Genomic DNA, 15,410 nt, shown 5'->3' on the forward strand with positions numbered 1-15,410 from the left:
CATTGGGGCTAATAAGGAAGGAGCAGAGAGTCATGTGTCCGTGCACGCTCAGAGTTACTCCAGAGTTAAAGTTTAACCCCTGCCTTCAAATTCCTGTGCACTGAAACTAATGCTGTTAACACACTGCCAGACTAATAATTAGAGCAACACTCACAGAGGTAAGCCTGAACCGTCTGAAGCTGGGGTCAACCTCAGTCTGTGTACAAGATAAGCACGACATGCAGGCAGCTGTGGAAATGTCCCCTAGTTTTAAGGGGAAAACACGACGTATTTAAAATGAACTCGGGCGGCAGAGACATTCAGCCAGGGAAATAGTTCAGTGTCCTTTGAACGTCATCTGACGCTTTCTGACACAAGACTATTGTGTTCAGCCAAGAAGGTTATGGGAGAAATGTGAACCTTTGCTAAACACATGATTAGAGTTCAGCAGGTCCTGCAGCCTGCTGCGCTTCAACTGGCTAATCCTGAATGTACATAACAATGGCATGCACATCTGTTTCACTGTGAAACGGTATATGATGCACCACATGTATGCAGTCCTCTTTATTGTATATGCACCGAGGCCAAAATGTGCGCTTTCGTTTAATTTCTTGACGACTTAAACAGACCTGGACAGCAGTTTGATGGTTGTCGTGTCGATTATTTTTAATGCATTTCACATATTCAAAGACCGCGTCACGTAAATGTTCGGTCACTTGTGCTCCGTTTTGACTTTTTACTATCACCAGTAACATTAGCCATGTTAGCACACGAGCCTTCGACTTTTGTTTTTTAGGGTTTTTTAGCCAAACTTTGATACGTACACCAATCATTTCACACAGATGTTAAAGAAATAAAACATATTTTATGTCAATACAAGCTCTGTCTCTCTTCCACAGCATGTCTTTATCCTGTCTTCCTTCTCTCACCCCAACCAATCACAGCAGATGGCCCCGCCCCTCCCTGAGCCTGGTTCTGCCGGAGGTTTCTTCCTGTTAAAAGGGAGTTTTTCCTTCCCACTGTCGCCAAAGTGCTTGCTCATAGGGGGTCATATGATTGTTGGGTTGTCTCTGTATGTATTATTGTAGGGTCTACTTTACAGTATAAAGTGCCTTGAGGCGACTGTTGTTGTGATTTGACGCTATGTAAATCAAACTGATTTGAACTGAAAAGCATAAATATTATTAGAGCATAGAAATATTATTATAGAGAGATACTTTGTTGATCCCACAAGTTAACAGTGTGCAATAAATAAACGTCATAGCTGACAGGGCTCAGGTCCTCGCCTCGCCTTATTCTGTCAGATTATAAATGTACAACAAGGATTAAGAAAATAAAAATGAGGTTTAGGAGAACAGAGAGTAAGACTGAGATTATGAAAGAGCGGGGTAAATACATAAAAAATTACATGTACACTGTACATCTAAGAAACAGCTGCAAGGAGGTATAAGACAGAAATATTTGTGCGATTGTTCCAAATCTGAACAGTTTGGCTCCATCGTCGGTGCACGTTCGTGTGCCGTGTAATGTGGTGTTCAGGTGAGCGTACTAAGAGTGGGTCCCGTTTAGCTCGGATCACTCTGGGCTCCAGAGAGCGTTGAGAATGCGCCACAGCCGACTTCACGCTGAGAGCAGCTGCATTCCTGACCTGCAGTTCAAAGAGCAAAGAACAAACACACACATCCACTAACCTCTGGTTAAGTAAGGCACATGTACGGTACTTATGCACAAGGGTATGTGCGTGCGCTGCCTGCGACTTTCAAAGACTCGGCCCTGCTTGTCCAACTGCTGCAGCACCCAAACAGATGCAGCTGCAGTGCATGGGGAGCTATGCTAAACTCACAGGCTGAGCACAGGACGAGAGAAAGGTCAGCGACGTGACCTCCTCTTTATAAATGCTGCATAAATGCTCATTTGTGAATATATATATTGTTGTTTATATATGTATAATGTTTTCAGCACATCCAAAGCAGTCAGGTGTTTATAAGCAAAATACAACAACAAGGCAAAAGTGCAAAATTTGGGCTCTTTTGGTCACACGAGCACTGAGCTGCCCAAATGAGTTGACTTTATCTTTATTTGATAAAGGCTTAATTTAAAACATCTAACTGATCTAATAATCTGTTTTTTTCCCACTTTGGCTTTGTTTATGTCACTTATCACATTTTATATGATATTAAATCTGAGCACAAACACGATTTTAGTCCAGTGTTGAGCTGCGCTGTGTGCAACCCAGCCTGCTTTGGAGAGTTGACACCAGAAAGTTAATCATCATTCTCAAAAATGTGCAGTCTTCTTAGAAAAGTGTTCACTGTGTATGACAAACAGATTTAGGAGCTGAGCTTTAAGCATGCTCCTCAGTCAGCTCTATATAATGGAGCTCTGACCTCTGCTAACACACAAACACGCTCAGGCTTACAGAAAAGCACTAATTCAACTTCCAGCAGCTTAAACCCTGCTAACCTCTTAACCAGACAAAAGGCCGATCCACGCGCTGGATGTAGGTTAAAGTTACCAAATGCTCACATGTACAAAGCTGGAAAACAAATAAATCTTTGGTGCCAATTTTTTTTTAAATCAGCTTTTAACTCTTCACCCTTTTGACTTCGGTAAATCTTCAGAGACAGCGTGTTCTTTCAGAGACCACAGGGACACCGTGTTTTGTCATTCAGGGGGAATTCCTGTAAAACCATGTGATGAGCAAACACTTTTTGGTACATAGAGGTTCTTTAAGCCGTGCCTGCTTGGAAGCAACAGTGAATACCTCACTCCTTTTTTTCTCTCTCTCGCTCTCTATTTGGAGGCTGTTATTGGAAACTGTGGTTGGAGGCTCCGATTGTTTATTCTGTCCTCCCCTTTTCACGGAGACCTTCACATGACAATACTGCCGGTGTGGCAGAGAAAGCAGGCCAGGAATTCCACAGGAGTTCTGCCCACCGCCAAGACGATGGATGAGCTGTAAGACAGAAGCCTTATGTACACGTTACCGTGCTTTTATCTGCCGAATTAAAGTGCTAATCATCCAGCATTATCTAAAATGACCGTGCTCTTGTTATCTACAAAAACATTTTTGTGGCTGGGTTTGGGCAATGTCAAGGAAAAAGTGAACATTAGAAGATTGCGCACTTGTTTTAATACTGGAAAGTTCACTTTAAGAATGACTAAAAGTGTCACGTAACCTTGATTAGCATCTTACCAAAACTGTAAACTTCCACTGCTCCGATTGCACACTTGACTCAGGATGTACCCCGGTTTCTGGTGTCAGAGTCTTGTGATATACGGCCAACATTCGCAATGCAGGAAGCAGTTATGATTTCCATGAAAACAATGTTTGGAAAACTGACTAGTCATATATAAACAAAACTTCTTGGAGGACGAATTAGAGATAAGCTGTATTGCATCCTCTGCTGCTTTCAAGTCTAAGGAAATAAGCATCGGGGTTATCTTAGTTTAGGACATTGATTTTTATTTATTTATTTTACTCTTTAAACCTGTCAGGTTTGAAGAGCCTTATCACCAAGTAAAGGAAAAGTGTAGTTGTGAATATTTCTTCTAAATTCAGGGTTTCATTAAGTGCACCTGCAATTAGGTGCGGTCCAACAGAAAGCCACCTGAATCTTTAAAAAACGTTTTAATAAGCTTTTTAACTTAATAAGCTTAATAAGCTAAATGTGCTGACCAGTTGTGCCAGTTTCCTGCGCTGTGGTTAAGAATGAGGTAAAAGTACGCTGTATTTGCTCATCTGCCTCCACACGCATGTGACTGTGAGTGACATCCTATTCTTAATCCACAGGGTTTAATATAATGTTGACCCACCCTTTGCAGCTATAACAGCTTCAGCTCTTGTGGGAATGCTTTCCACGAGTTTATGGGAAGTTTTGGCCGTTCTTCCAGATGTTCTGTTCAGGTCCAGGTGTTCTGTTGGGTTAAGACTGGGACTCTGTGCAGGCCAGTCAAGTTCTTCCACACCAAAAAACTCGCTCATCCATGTCTTTGTGGACCTGGCTTTGTGTCCTGGTGCGCAGTCATGTTGGAACAGGACGGGACCATCCCCAAGCCGATCCCACAAAGTTGGGAACATCAAATTGTTCAAAGTATCATGGTAGACTGAAGCATTAAGAGTTCCTTTCACTGGAACTAAGGAGCCAAGCCCAACCCCACACTACTAAACCTTATAGTTGGCACAATGCAGTCAGGCACTTACCGTTCCCCTGGCAACCGCCAAACTTGTCCATCGGATTGTCAGTTGGGGAATCGTGATTTGTTACTTCAGAGAACACGTGTGCACTGCTCTAGAGTCCAGTGGCAACGTGCTTTTCACCACACGTTTTGCGGTTGTAAGGCTTGGACGCGGCTGCTCGGCCACGTAAACCCATCCCACGAAGCTCTCTGTACACGGTTCTTGAGCTGATCTGAAGGCCACATGAAGCTCGGAGGCCTGAAGCGATTGACTCTGCAGAAAGTTGGCGACCTCTGCACACTGCGTGCCTCAGCATGCGCTCAACCCGCTCTGTGACTTTACATCCTAGTGGCTGAGTGTGGCTGAGCTGCTGTCATTCCCAGTTGTTTCAACTTTGTTATAACACCACTAACAGCTGACTGTGGAATATTTAGTAGTGAGGAAATCGGTGGCATCCTATCACTGAACCCGTTCTTTCACAAAGGTTTGTAGAAGCAGTCTGCTCGCCCATGTGAATGATTTCATACACCTGTGGTCATGGAAGTGACTGGAACACCTGAATCCAGTGATTTGGATGGGCGACTGAATACTTTTGGCAATACAGCGTGCTAGCAGTGTGGCGACTGGAGACCAATAATTTCAGAGAAGAAGAGTTTAAATTAAAATTACCAAAGCAAAAACGAATGGAGGCAGAGATTATTGTTAACCTTTATGTTCATGACCAGAATGTGTACAGGAGACCAACTCGCATTTGGAGATGGGCGACCAGCAAATCCCTTTAGGACTGTGGAAAATAACATATGTATGTAAGATTAAGGTTAGACAACTAAAACACGTGTTTACTGTTGACTGCATGGCCCCACATTACTTCCTGTCCCTGCACCGATCATCTTCCTGACCACCATGTCTGCATAAAATCACAACATCTTCCTCCTCTTGCTCATCCAAATAAACGAAATCCTCCGTCTCAATGTGGAAAAGAAAGGTCGCGCCACTGATTGTCAGCCGGCGCAGGCCTGTGAGTGTGCGCAGCAGGTGTGAAAAGGAGCCGGTGGCGTATCATATAACCTTTTGACAAGTTGCTCAACAACAACAGGCGCTCCCTGTTATTATTGGGTCAACAAAGTCGGAGGAAGTCTTTGGGATTAGAGTGGAGTGGAGAGTACGAGTGTGAATGCCGTGTGCTCGTTGAGCCCCCCCTCATCTTCTTTCTCTTTCAGCATAGAGGTTAACTCCCCCCACCGCCACCACCACCCCTACCACCCCTTTGCTCCCAGGCAGGCCCGGGTCAGGGCAGAAACCGGCAGCCAGTCAGGCATTCTTTCTGTGTACATGTGTGTGTTTGTGTGTGGCTGCAGCCCACTCTGTGCTCTTTGACTCCGCTGCCCTTATAAGGCGAGCAGCGCCATGGCAACAGCAGGGCTTGAATAGCAGTGTCAAATCCCTCAGCACACAGACACACGCTCACTCTCCCTAAAGGAGGGAGCGAGGCAGAGAGACAGAGCGGGGATTCAGAGAGAGAGAGACGAGGCTATCTCCGGGCTGCTCTCCACTGCCGCAGCAGCAGCGTCGGGCTTTCGCTCAAAGGTCTGTGACCGTGTTTTTTCCTGCGCTTGTTGTTTGCCTAATTTATTCCTGCTGGGGCCAGCAGAAAGAAAGAAAGAAAGAAAGGGGAAAAAAAGGACAGGCAGAATAGCAAAGAGTGCAACAGTACACCGTGACTCGCCGACAGGGAATGCAGAGAGAAGTTCTGGCCTCTGGTTGTTACTGCTGGATGGACAAGTACTGACAAAACAAGAGGAGGAAGAGAGGCAGCACTTTGTAAAGCTGTGAGAGAGGAGAGGCAGCTGCGACTGAAGAGATTTCTCAACTCTGCTTTTGTTTCGGCTTGTTGTTGCTTTTTTTTCCTTCTGTGACATCTGATCCCCCGCTGACTTTAAAACAGTCGAAAGGGATCACGAGAGAAACTCAGCTTCACCCTGGACGGCAGAAACAGGAGGACGTCTCTGGTGAACTTTGCTGCTCCTGAGACTTTATCCTGAGAGTGAAAGGCGTCTAATTCTTTACTTATTTTCATATCAAGCCTGGACTCGAGTGCAGATAGCCTTAAATATACTTTTAGATTAATAGGCGGTCAATTCGCCGCAGTTTCCCAAACTCCTCGGCTTAATTTTTCGAGGCAAATCTTTTCCTCCTCTCCATCACTATCAGCCTCGACAAGTCAAGAGTGAGTCTAGGCTAGAACTGGCTCTGATGAACAGATAAAAACCTCAGCACGACAGGAACTGGTTGGACGAGTTTATAAGTCAGAGCAGAGGGCAGGGCAGTTTAACCCTGCATGAAGGAGGGCTGTGTACGACTCTCCTCCCGCCTGCTCGTCCTTTCCAGAGAAAGTCGTGCGCTGAGACGGAGAGAGGGGCAACAGAGGCTCTGTTTGCCCCCCCCCACCCACACACAGACACATACTATGCTTAGGGATAGGTGAGGGTTTTTCTTTCAAAGGGGGAAGACGGAGAAAGAAAGTGAGAGGGAGGGAGTCAAAGTGTAATTTATTGTTTCCTGTGAAAAGAACAAGGCTGCACCCTTTTCGACTGCCTGAACTCTGAACCACACACCGTGTTTGTGTGTGCGCGTCTGAAGTTTTGTCGGACCTCGGGAAGCCACCGTGATCAGAGGTCAGGGCGGAAAACAGGACAGAGAGAGCCGGGGATTAAAGAAGAGAGGGACGACAGAAAGTGGAAAGACCCACAGGTCAGCTCGACCGGACGGCAAAGACGAGAAAGGTCAAGAGGCGGAATTTCCCCCCGCGACTTTTAAATCTCCTCGGATCGGGGGCGGAATCGGCTCTTTAGACTCTGAGAGCCAGTTGGAAGGCGGTGGGACGGAGCAGGTCTGTGTGTATGATCCACTCACAGGGCTGCACGTCTCAGAGAATATGGCCATGGTGAGCGGAGGATGGGGTAATCCCAACGGGGGCGCTAACGGACTCGGGGAAAAGGCTTACCTGAGGAGGGGGGAGGACGAGGAGGGGTCGCCCCGCGCCGGGAGCAGCGACGTGGACGTGGGCGACGAGGACAAGGCCTGCGTGGTGGACTGCGTGGTGTGCGGGGACAAGTCCAGCGGGAAGCACTATGGCGTGTTCACCTGCGAGGGCTGCAAGAGCTTCTTTAAGAGGAGCATCAGGAGAAACCTCAGCTACTCCTGCAGGTAGGGACAAAACGCTTTTACACTGTAATGAAGTTAAAAACAAACCCAAGTCTTTGCTGGAAATGGTGCTTTCCAGCATCTGTAACTCCTCCTGCAGGCAGGTGTACAGGCACATAATCAATGAGCTGCAGCAATATATGCCCTTATATCTACAAAGACACCGTGCACACTCTGTAATCTGATTACATTAGTGTAAAGGTCGATGGCTTTCTTATAAGCTGTTATACAGTCATTCAGCAGATTAGTCCATTTCTCACTCCTGAAGTTTGCGATCCAGCCTCGGCCACATCTCACAAACAGCCAAATAAAGAAAAAAACAGAAATGAAAGCACTGAAGGTCAGTCATGTGAGGATGGATTGCTTCAGAAGGTCAGCATTCCCATTATTCTTCACCACAGGAACATTATGTTGCAACTCAGTTCTCTTACTGAGACCTCTCTCAGCCGCCCAGTAAAGTTATTTCTCCTGCAGAATATAGTGTTACCTCTGAGTGCAACACGTCCCTTTTGTCTTTTGTTTTGTTGGTTTGTCACATCTGGGGCTGAAAGAGCTCCCTGTGAAATGTTGGCAGACCTCAACCTGCTGCAAGAGGCAACGCAAGGGCGTGTAGAGCTGATGATTTACAAAGGTCATGAGCCTTGATAGCTTTCAGCCACTCCAGCTCACTTATCATGACTCTGGGGGGGAGGGCGGGTGTCCGTGGGGACAGAGGGAGAGAAAGGAGGGAGATTTAAATCCAGGAAGTTTGTTTGTATTCAGTTCAGTTCAACATTTTCAACTTTAAATGTTTTTTGTGTTGCACTTTGTTTGTGCAGATCAAACCGAGAGTGCCAGATCGACCAGCACCACAGGAACCAGTGTCAGTACTGCCGTCTGAAGAAGTGCTTCCGGGTCGGGATGCGCAAAGAAGGTATCGAAAGCTTCTTAGACTTTGCCCAGCGCTGAGTTCAAACTACTCCTGCTAAAGGTCATTAATAATAATAAACGGGTGGAGTTGCCGCCGTGGTGGAAGATCCCACTGAAAGGTGCACCGGCATCAGTATGTTTGTATCAACAGTGGCTCTGATTACGACAAAGGGGAAAGACCTGCCACATCGAGCGGGGAGGGTGAACCGAAACACTCCTGCGAGCAGCAGGGGAGCCGCTCGGCCGTGTAATAATTACCCGTTATTCAGAAACGCATCGGCTCCTTATCTGCCGAAATTTCACAAATATTTACAGACAAGCCGGTCATATCAGCTCAAAAGGTCTCGAATGCTGTGTTTACAACTTGTTGCTCTGTTGCCTTCAGCAACAAGGAATTCAGGTTTCAGGATAAGCAGCGAGTGGAAAATGCTCCGTTTGAAAGCATTAGGTGAAGAACTTGCTTTGCCACTTGCAAACTACCGCTGGATTATTATTACGATGCATTAATATGTAAGCTGCTTTTAGTGTTGTCGATAACTGAGGTGGAGGTACACGGGCGCCTTTGTCAGGTGGTTGGGCTTGTGATGATGACATAGCTACATCTAAAGAAACTGGGAACTCTGATTCGCACCGAGAGAGGATGTTGGTTGCTGCTGCTTAACATGCTGAAGTAGGAAACAGCTCTGAAGCACCTACTGGGACATTGTCCAGGTATCCAGTTATCTGTCAGCTGAGGCCTGTTTTCACTCAGATGCAGCAGCTGAGCTTCAGGGAACAACAGAAGATGACAATGCTTAAATTTCACACGAGGAAAACCAACGACTGACAGTCCCGACTCTGCTTCATGTGCTGAGAACAGTTCATTACCTTTGTTTTGGATTAGTGCGAGCATTTCAGTGTTTCCACCCTGAACTCGCTGCTGTCGAGTTGACTTGACAAAAACCTCAGCTGTAATTGTGCTCGGGTGTAACTTTACCCCACTTGTATTTCTGTCTGTGTCAGTGGACACCAGACGCTGTGCCATACATAGTGCGCACGGGTGCAGCGTGCCAGGGGTTACATTTGGCCTGCGGTTATTAGTGAACCATGCTGAGCGTGGCCGTGACGCAGGCTGAGTGTTTCCACATTACCTGGAAATGTGTTTCACCTCTGACCCAGTGAGGGAAGCAGCCGTTCAGGTTGCCTTAAGCGAGACTTTGACACCAGCACTACGTTTGATTCGGTGTAATTTAAAACGGAAATCTGGTGCACAGAGAGCGGAGGATTTCAAATGTTAAAAAGCAACAAAAGCATCGCACTCTCACTACTGATTTACTTGTTACAGAGCGGCGGTGATGCACAGACACCGGCTCTTTTATCCTGTGCCGGTGCGAATCTTTATTTAGTAGTTATGTGCTGAAAAACAGGCGATCGCTGCAGTCACACGTACGGGAGAGCTTGTTAAAGATGTCACGACGGCTCCAAAGTAAATACCAATGGTGCTCAGTGTAACTGCAGTAAGGATGAATCTAATTTACTGCTTACAGATCGACAGCATAACTAACTTTTATCTAATGATGTCTTTTTTGTTTTTAAACGCCTGCAAAGAAACTGAGCTGTTGTAACAGGTTAACTCTGTTTTCATTTGCAACTTAATAAACCAAACACTTGCAGAGGTCACTTACTGAGAACAGGACAGCAAAGATGGCCTTTGTCTATGTGTCAATAAAAACACATAAAGCCCTAATGGATAACTCGTAAAGAGCTAATCTCCCTGCACCTGAGAAGTCAATGTTTTACGTATAGGTAAGAGGTGACCTTCAGGTGAGCAAATATATACCCAGCAAACATTTAATCCTGCCGCTGAGCTGGGAGAGCGTAACCTCCACTGTGACTGAGACTAACTAAGGACCAAAAGGTGAGAATTGTTGTAATTATCCTGTATTTTTAAAGCAGTGTAGTTGTATAGCACCTTTCTACTCACCTGAGCATTTAAAGCACTTTCTGCTGCTAGTCTGTGTTATCCAGTCTCAGAGGTCACATCTGCACCGAGGACGTCAAACTCATTTTACATGGTAGGACACATACAGTCGCACTTAAACCTCTTTACGTCGTTTAAGATGAAACTATACATTTAATCCCTGGGATATTTTAGGAGAGGAGAAAGAAGTGCAACATTAGTTTTTCTACATAATAAAGAGAAGCTGCTGCGCGAAATGAAAGAAATCAGCACGACTCTTTGTAGGAGTTCTGGTAGCTCGTTGCTCCAACTGCAAAACTGTGAAACAGAAACTTTTTGTTGGTTCGCAGAAAATGTGCTTTTTCTGTGGATCTGCTTTAAACAGATTCTACAGGAGGAAAAACCCAACTTTTATTACTTAATTACTCTGGTGTCGTATGCATGACTGTGGGGGCCGTTGCTGCCCTGCTTCACCTTCCCAAAGCTGTCCAGTGGGCCAAATTGGAGCCTTTGCTGGGCCGATTCTGGGCCCTGGGCCTTATCTTTGATATACCTAAGTGCTTCCTAACATTTGCACTCACTCCAGTGGATGAATCAGGTGCAACAGCGGGTTAAGTATCATGCCAAACAATATTTTGGCATGCAGACAGGAGGAGTCTTCTGACTAACCCGCTGCACCACCTGACCCACCGGAGTTTCAGATTTCACTAAAACAGATTTTTGGACCGAGCTAATTATGTTAGTCATGTTCTACTCGTGGACACTGTACAGCCAAAACACCTGATTTAATAAAGGTATGCTCTGTAAACTCTCGACCCCTCGCAGCTCTTCTGTGAACTGGTTTGTGTCATGTTTTAGCTACTGGAACATCGGGGTCGGGTTTTTCTCAGAAGTTGGTGAGGGTGTTCTCTGCCTGCCCTTGGAAACATCTGTAAACTGTTCTAACCGTCATCAAAGCACATTTTTATTGATCTGTCCGAGGCGTCTTTATGGGGCAAGAACATAAAGGTTGCATACATGCAGCGTGTCATTCATTTACTCGCTCTCTGGACTGAAGCGAGTGGTTTTCAGTGGTTTTCTGTTGCGTCTCTCTCTGCAGCTGTCCAGCGGGGTCGCATCCCTCCATCGCACTCAGGTATCAGCCCCAACTCCCTGGCGGGCGGGGTCGCGGGTGTGGTTCCAGGTCACATTGGGGCAGACTACTTCAACGGCCAGCCGGTGTCCGAGCTCATCTCCCAGCTCCTCCGGGCCGAGCCGTACCCCCCGAGCCGCTACGGGGCGCCATACGGGCAGGCACAGATGCAGGCATCTGCGAGCGGCGCCTCCGTCATGGGCATCGACAGCATCTGCGAGTTGGCAGCCCGTCTCCTCTTCAGCACCATCGAGTGGGCCAGAAACATCCCGTACTTCCCGGAGCTCCCGGTTTCAGAGCAGGTCAGGTCTAAAGCGTGGTGACTTGTAGTCGCCAAACTGAACAACAGACACTCGTGGCTCAAAGTGACCCTTTCGCTCCACAGGTGGCGCTGCTGAGACTGAGCTGGAGCGAGCTGTTCATCCTTAACGCGGCTCAGTCTGCTCTCCCGTTGCACATGGCTCCTCTGCTGGCGGCAGCCGGCTTTCACTCGTCTCCCATGTCCGCCGAGCGCGTCGTGTCCTTCATGGATCAGGTCAGGGTTTTCCAGGACCAGGTGGAAAAGCTGAACAGGCTTCAGGTGGACTCTGCCGAGTACAGCTGCCTCAAAGCCATCGCGCTGTTTTCTCCTGGTAAGTCTGATCTTCTTCTTATGAGGTTATGTGACTGACTCACTGCGGCGCGATCTCTTTACTGTAAACTGAGCCCACGGTTTGGTCACAGAGAACCAAAACAAAGCTGTCGGAGGCATCACACAAGTTTCTCAGAAATAAAATCACTGCCGTCTCAGGGAGATGCTTTGATTTGGCCTCTTTGACCTCTTTGACCTCTGACATCATCAAGTAGTCCAAACCAGAGATATCCTGTTACTCAGTAGTTAAGTGTAAGAATTATAAATAAACACAAACAAATGTCAAACTGGCCAAAGTAAAGTTTGGATCTCTGAGTTCTGTTTACAGAAGCCTTTAAAACAGGGGTGTCAAACATAAGGTCCAGGGGCCACGATCGGCCCACCAAAGATTCCAATCTGGCCCACTCGACAGCTTTGGAAAATGTAAACAGAAGTAAATGTTATCATTTGTCACGATCTGCAGCAGAAATGTCTATTTTTAAAGTTGATGCGCAAACAAAAAGCAAGCAAAAACTTTTAGCACTGGTCATCAGGTGTTTTTCTGCCTTTCAGACGCTTGTGGTCTGACGGACCCGGCTCACGTGGAGTCCCTGCAGGAAAAGGCTCAGGTCGCCCTGACGGAGTACGAGAGGTTGCAGTACCCCAACCAGCCTCAGCGCTTCGGCCGCCTGCTGCTGCGCCTCCCTGCGCTGCGCGCCGTGCCGGCTAACCTCATCTCCCAGCTCTTCTTCATGCGGCTGGTGGGCAAGACGCCGATCGAGACGCTGATCCGAGACATGCAGCTATCGGGGAGCTCCATCAGCTGGCCCTACGCACCGGGACAGTAAATCCAGCTCCGGAGTGAGATCACACTGAGATGACTCAGAGCTGTGGAGGTCACTTTTTCCTCTCTGCAAAGTTTTCCTGACATGACACCAAAGCTGCTTTCAGGGGAAAAAAGTTTGATTGTCTCTAATGCAGCACACCTCTCTCGCCCTCATTCCGGATGAACTCGGCTTTCGGTAGAACTCTTTACCGCGAGGCCTCGTGCCGGCACTACCTCCTCCCCCCATCGCCCCCAGTGTGACTTGAAATCAGAGTGCGCTCTGAACGAAGCCATAGCAGCGCCGCTTACTGTACGCTGCCGTGGCCGGGACACGGCGTGCAGGTCGCACCCAAGCTGTGTGACGTTTTGTGCTGAAGTGAGAGACTTTGCTGCCAGACGAAGTATTTGTGAAGACTGCGACGTGTCGCTTCAACACAGAGGAGGCTGCATCTCAGACCTGTTTTGTATGCCGTGTGCAGAAAGGAATAGTTCAACATAGATCAAAGTAAATCACTCTCAGGACTGTATGATAAATATGAAGCTGTGCCAGCTTCAGCTAGCTCTGTGCAAAGGTACCAAATCCAGCAGACAGCACAAAAAGCTCTTGTTAGCGCCTTTACGAGGTGTTGGAAGGTTAAAACGATCTTCTTTTCTTGTTTATATTCTGAACTTAAAGCCGGCAGCTGAAGCCTCAAACGAGCATGAGAGCGCCGCCGACCTCCTCGACCATTTTTCAGCAGAAAGTGTTGAACTATTTCTTTTTAGCACGTTACACAGCGCTGCAGAAGCTGCCGTTAGAAATCAAGCGAATGTACTTAAACACAGCCGGGCTCCTTGGGACGGTCACATCCCAGTCGGACATTATTACCTCATGTTTTATACATCAGTGACAGATGGAGATTGTATAGAAAACTATGTGTGTGTTAAAGATATTTACAAAGGGATCAAGGCACTGCTATCACTGTAAGCAAACAGCAAGACCCAGCGGGCAGGTCTTAGCCAAAAATAGAGATTAAAATGTTAAATTTCATGTGAGAGGACTTCAATCGTTTGAGATCATTTAGTGGAAGCTACACTGAATCAGGTGATGCCCGCTTTGCTGATTTTTCTGTGTCCTTTTGTGAGGGTAGATGTGGTTTGAATTGTTATTTTGTGTCAGCGGCCTCTTTGAGATGATTGTGAAAGATACTCTGACGTGTAAAAGGATGTTTGTTGGCACTGACGTAAGAGGTACTTTGTTATTGGTGTGTTATCGCGACGACCTGCGGCTCATTGCGATGAATTGTGATGTTTGTTTTGCCAAACTGACTGAAATAAGACAACAAGTAGGTGATCATTTCTGTTCTTTTTAAATTTCCAGTTATGTCATAAAAGGCGAGCGAGACCACGATCCCTCGCTGTCAGACGACTTCATCGCTTTGATGTAAACTCTAGTGATTTGATTGTGTAGTTTTACGTTTAAAAGAATCATCTTTGTGTGACTGCGGCAAAACTGAAACATGCAAAAGACACCCGCACGTCGGGCTCGTTATTTTTGCATTGGAAATAAACGTATACATTATTTTGAGTGGTGCATTTTCTTTCAGACCTGACGAATAACTTCATGTGTAACATGTTTGAAGAGACGACCGGGAACTACTGTGCAAGGCACGTTTACATCCAGGGGTGGAGGAGGTGGGGTTTCTCTCAGAAAACATGGGAATTTCTCAAAATTTGGCACCAACTTGGACTAAGTGTGATTGTCCCTCATTCTTGGCGACTCCTCATTGGGTCTCTGATTTCTGCACTAATTAGGACTACATGTCACACCAATGTGTAGAAAGGTGAAACAAAGTGATGACGTTTTCTACCCGAAAAAGTCAAAAGTCGATTCTGGTCAGACGTGGGTTTCGAGTGCGCCGTGACTGGTTGTTGGAGGCAATAAAACTGCACGGTGATAACTCATCCTGCTGTTTATGACAGGTTTAAATGAACTGCTGAAGACAGACGTGTGATGGAAATAACTGATACCTGCAGCCTGAATGCAGCACAGAGTATCTGCAGATCTGCATGGGCTAATGCAGCTGAAGAGGTTGTGTCGGTGACCTCATGAGATCTTATTAGGCTAACTAGTTTCACACTTGATTGCTACAGAAACAGAAATGAGTGAAAGTGGCAACACAAACCTTTGCGGTGTTGGTGACGAGTACATAGTTGCCCTTTAAAATGTGTAAAACTGGGTGACAAAAGTTAAAACGTGCAGACTTTGCGTTTCGGGCCCGTTGTCGCTTCAGTCTTACAACTTCCTGCGATCAAGTGCCGAGGAGTCACAGCACAAGAGTCAGTATTTACAGAGCTGGCCCAAGCTGGATATCAGCTCTTGGGCCAAAGCCCGAGTGATAAGTGATCGATTCCAGCTTTATCAGTACTCCAAGTCTGTATGCTTCCACTTGCTTTTTAGGGACTCAAACCATCCTCCTTTCAAACAGTGACAGTCTAAGCGATTTCCAGCATGCTGGAGCGCCGTGTCACAAGGCAAAAGTATTGAAACTGAAGGATTGTTGATGGATCAACGGCCAATCTTTATGATAGGAATGGATCAGGATCAATCAGGATTTGGCCAGAAGCTGATTTCCAGCAGGCGGCAGAGAA

At 46.7% G+C, this 15,410-nt stretch overlaps 1 protein-coding gene across 1 annotated transcript; it reads left to right on the forward strand.

Annotated features, from left to right (window-relative positions):
- Positions 1-2,713: 2,713 nt before the first annotated feature.
- Positions 2,714-14,061, forward strand: nr2f6b (nuclear receptor subfamily 2, group F, member 6b). The gene is made up of 5 exons (XM_003445061.5): positions 2,714-7,366; positions 8,182-8,276; positions 11,311-11,645; positions 11,729-11,975; positions 12,527-14,061. Exons 1-5 carry the CDS (start codon positions 7,095-7,097, stop codon positions 12,799-12,801), a joined length of 1,224 nt encoding a protein of 407 aa, XP_003445109.1. The 5' UTR covers positions 2,714-7,094; the 3' UTR covers positions 12,802-14,061.
- Positions 14,062-15,410: the final 1,349 nt, after the last annotated feature.

Source organism: Oreochromis niloticus, linkage group LG17 (assembly GCF_001858045.2).
Source record: "Oreochromis niloticus isolate F11D_XX linkage group LG17, O_niloticus_UMD_NMBU, whole genome shotgun sequence".
NCBI lineage: Eukaryota > Metazoa > Chordata > Actinopteri > Cichliformes > Cichlidae > Oreochromis > Oreochromis niloticus.

Coding starts and splice junctions, on each gene's coding strand:
- nr2f6b (XM_003445061.5), top strand. CDS start 7,095: ATGGCCATGGTGAGCGGAGGATGGGGTAATCCCAACGGGGGCGCTAAC. Junction 8,277..11,310: donor GGTCGGGATGCGCAAAGAAG/GTATCGAAAGCT, acceptor CTCTCTCTGCAG/CTGTCCAGCGGGGTCGCATC. Junction 11,646..11,728: donor AGCTCCCGGTTTCAGAGCAG/GTCAGGTCTAAA, acceptor TTCGCTCCACAG/GTGGCGCTGCTGAGACTGAG.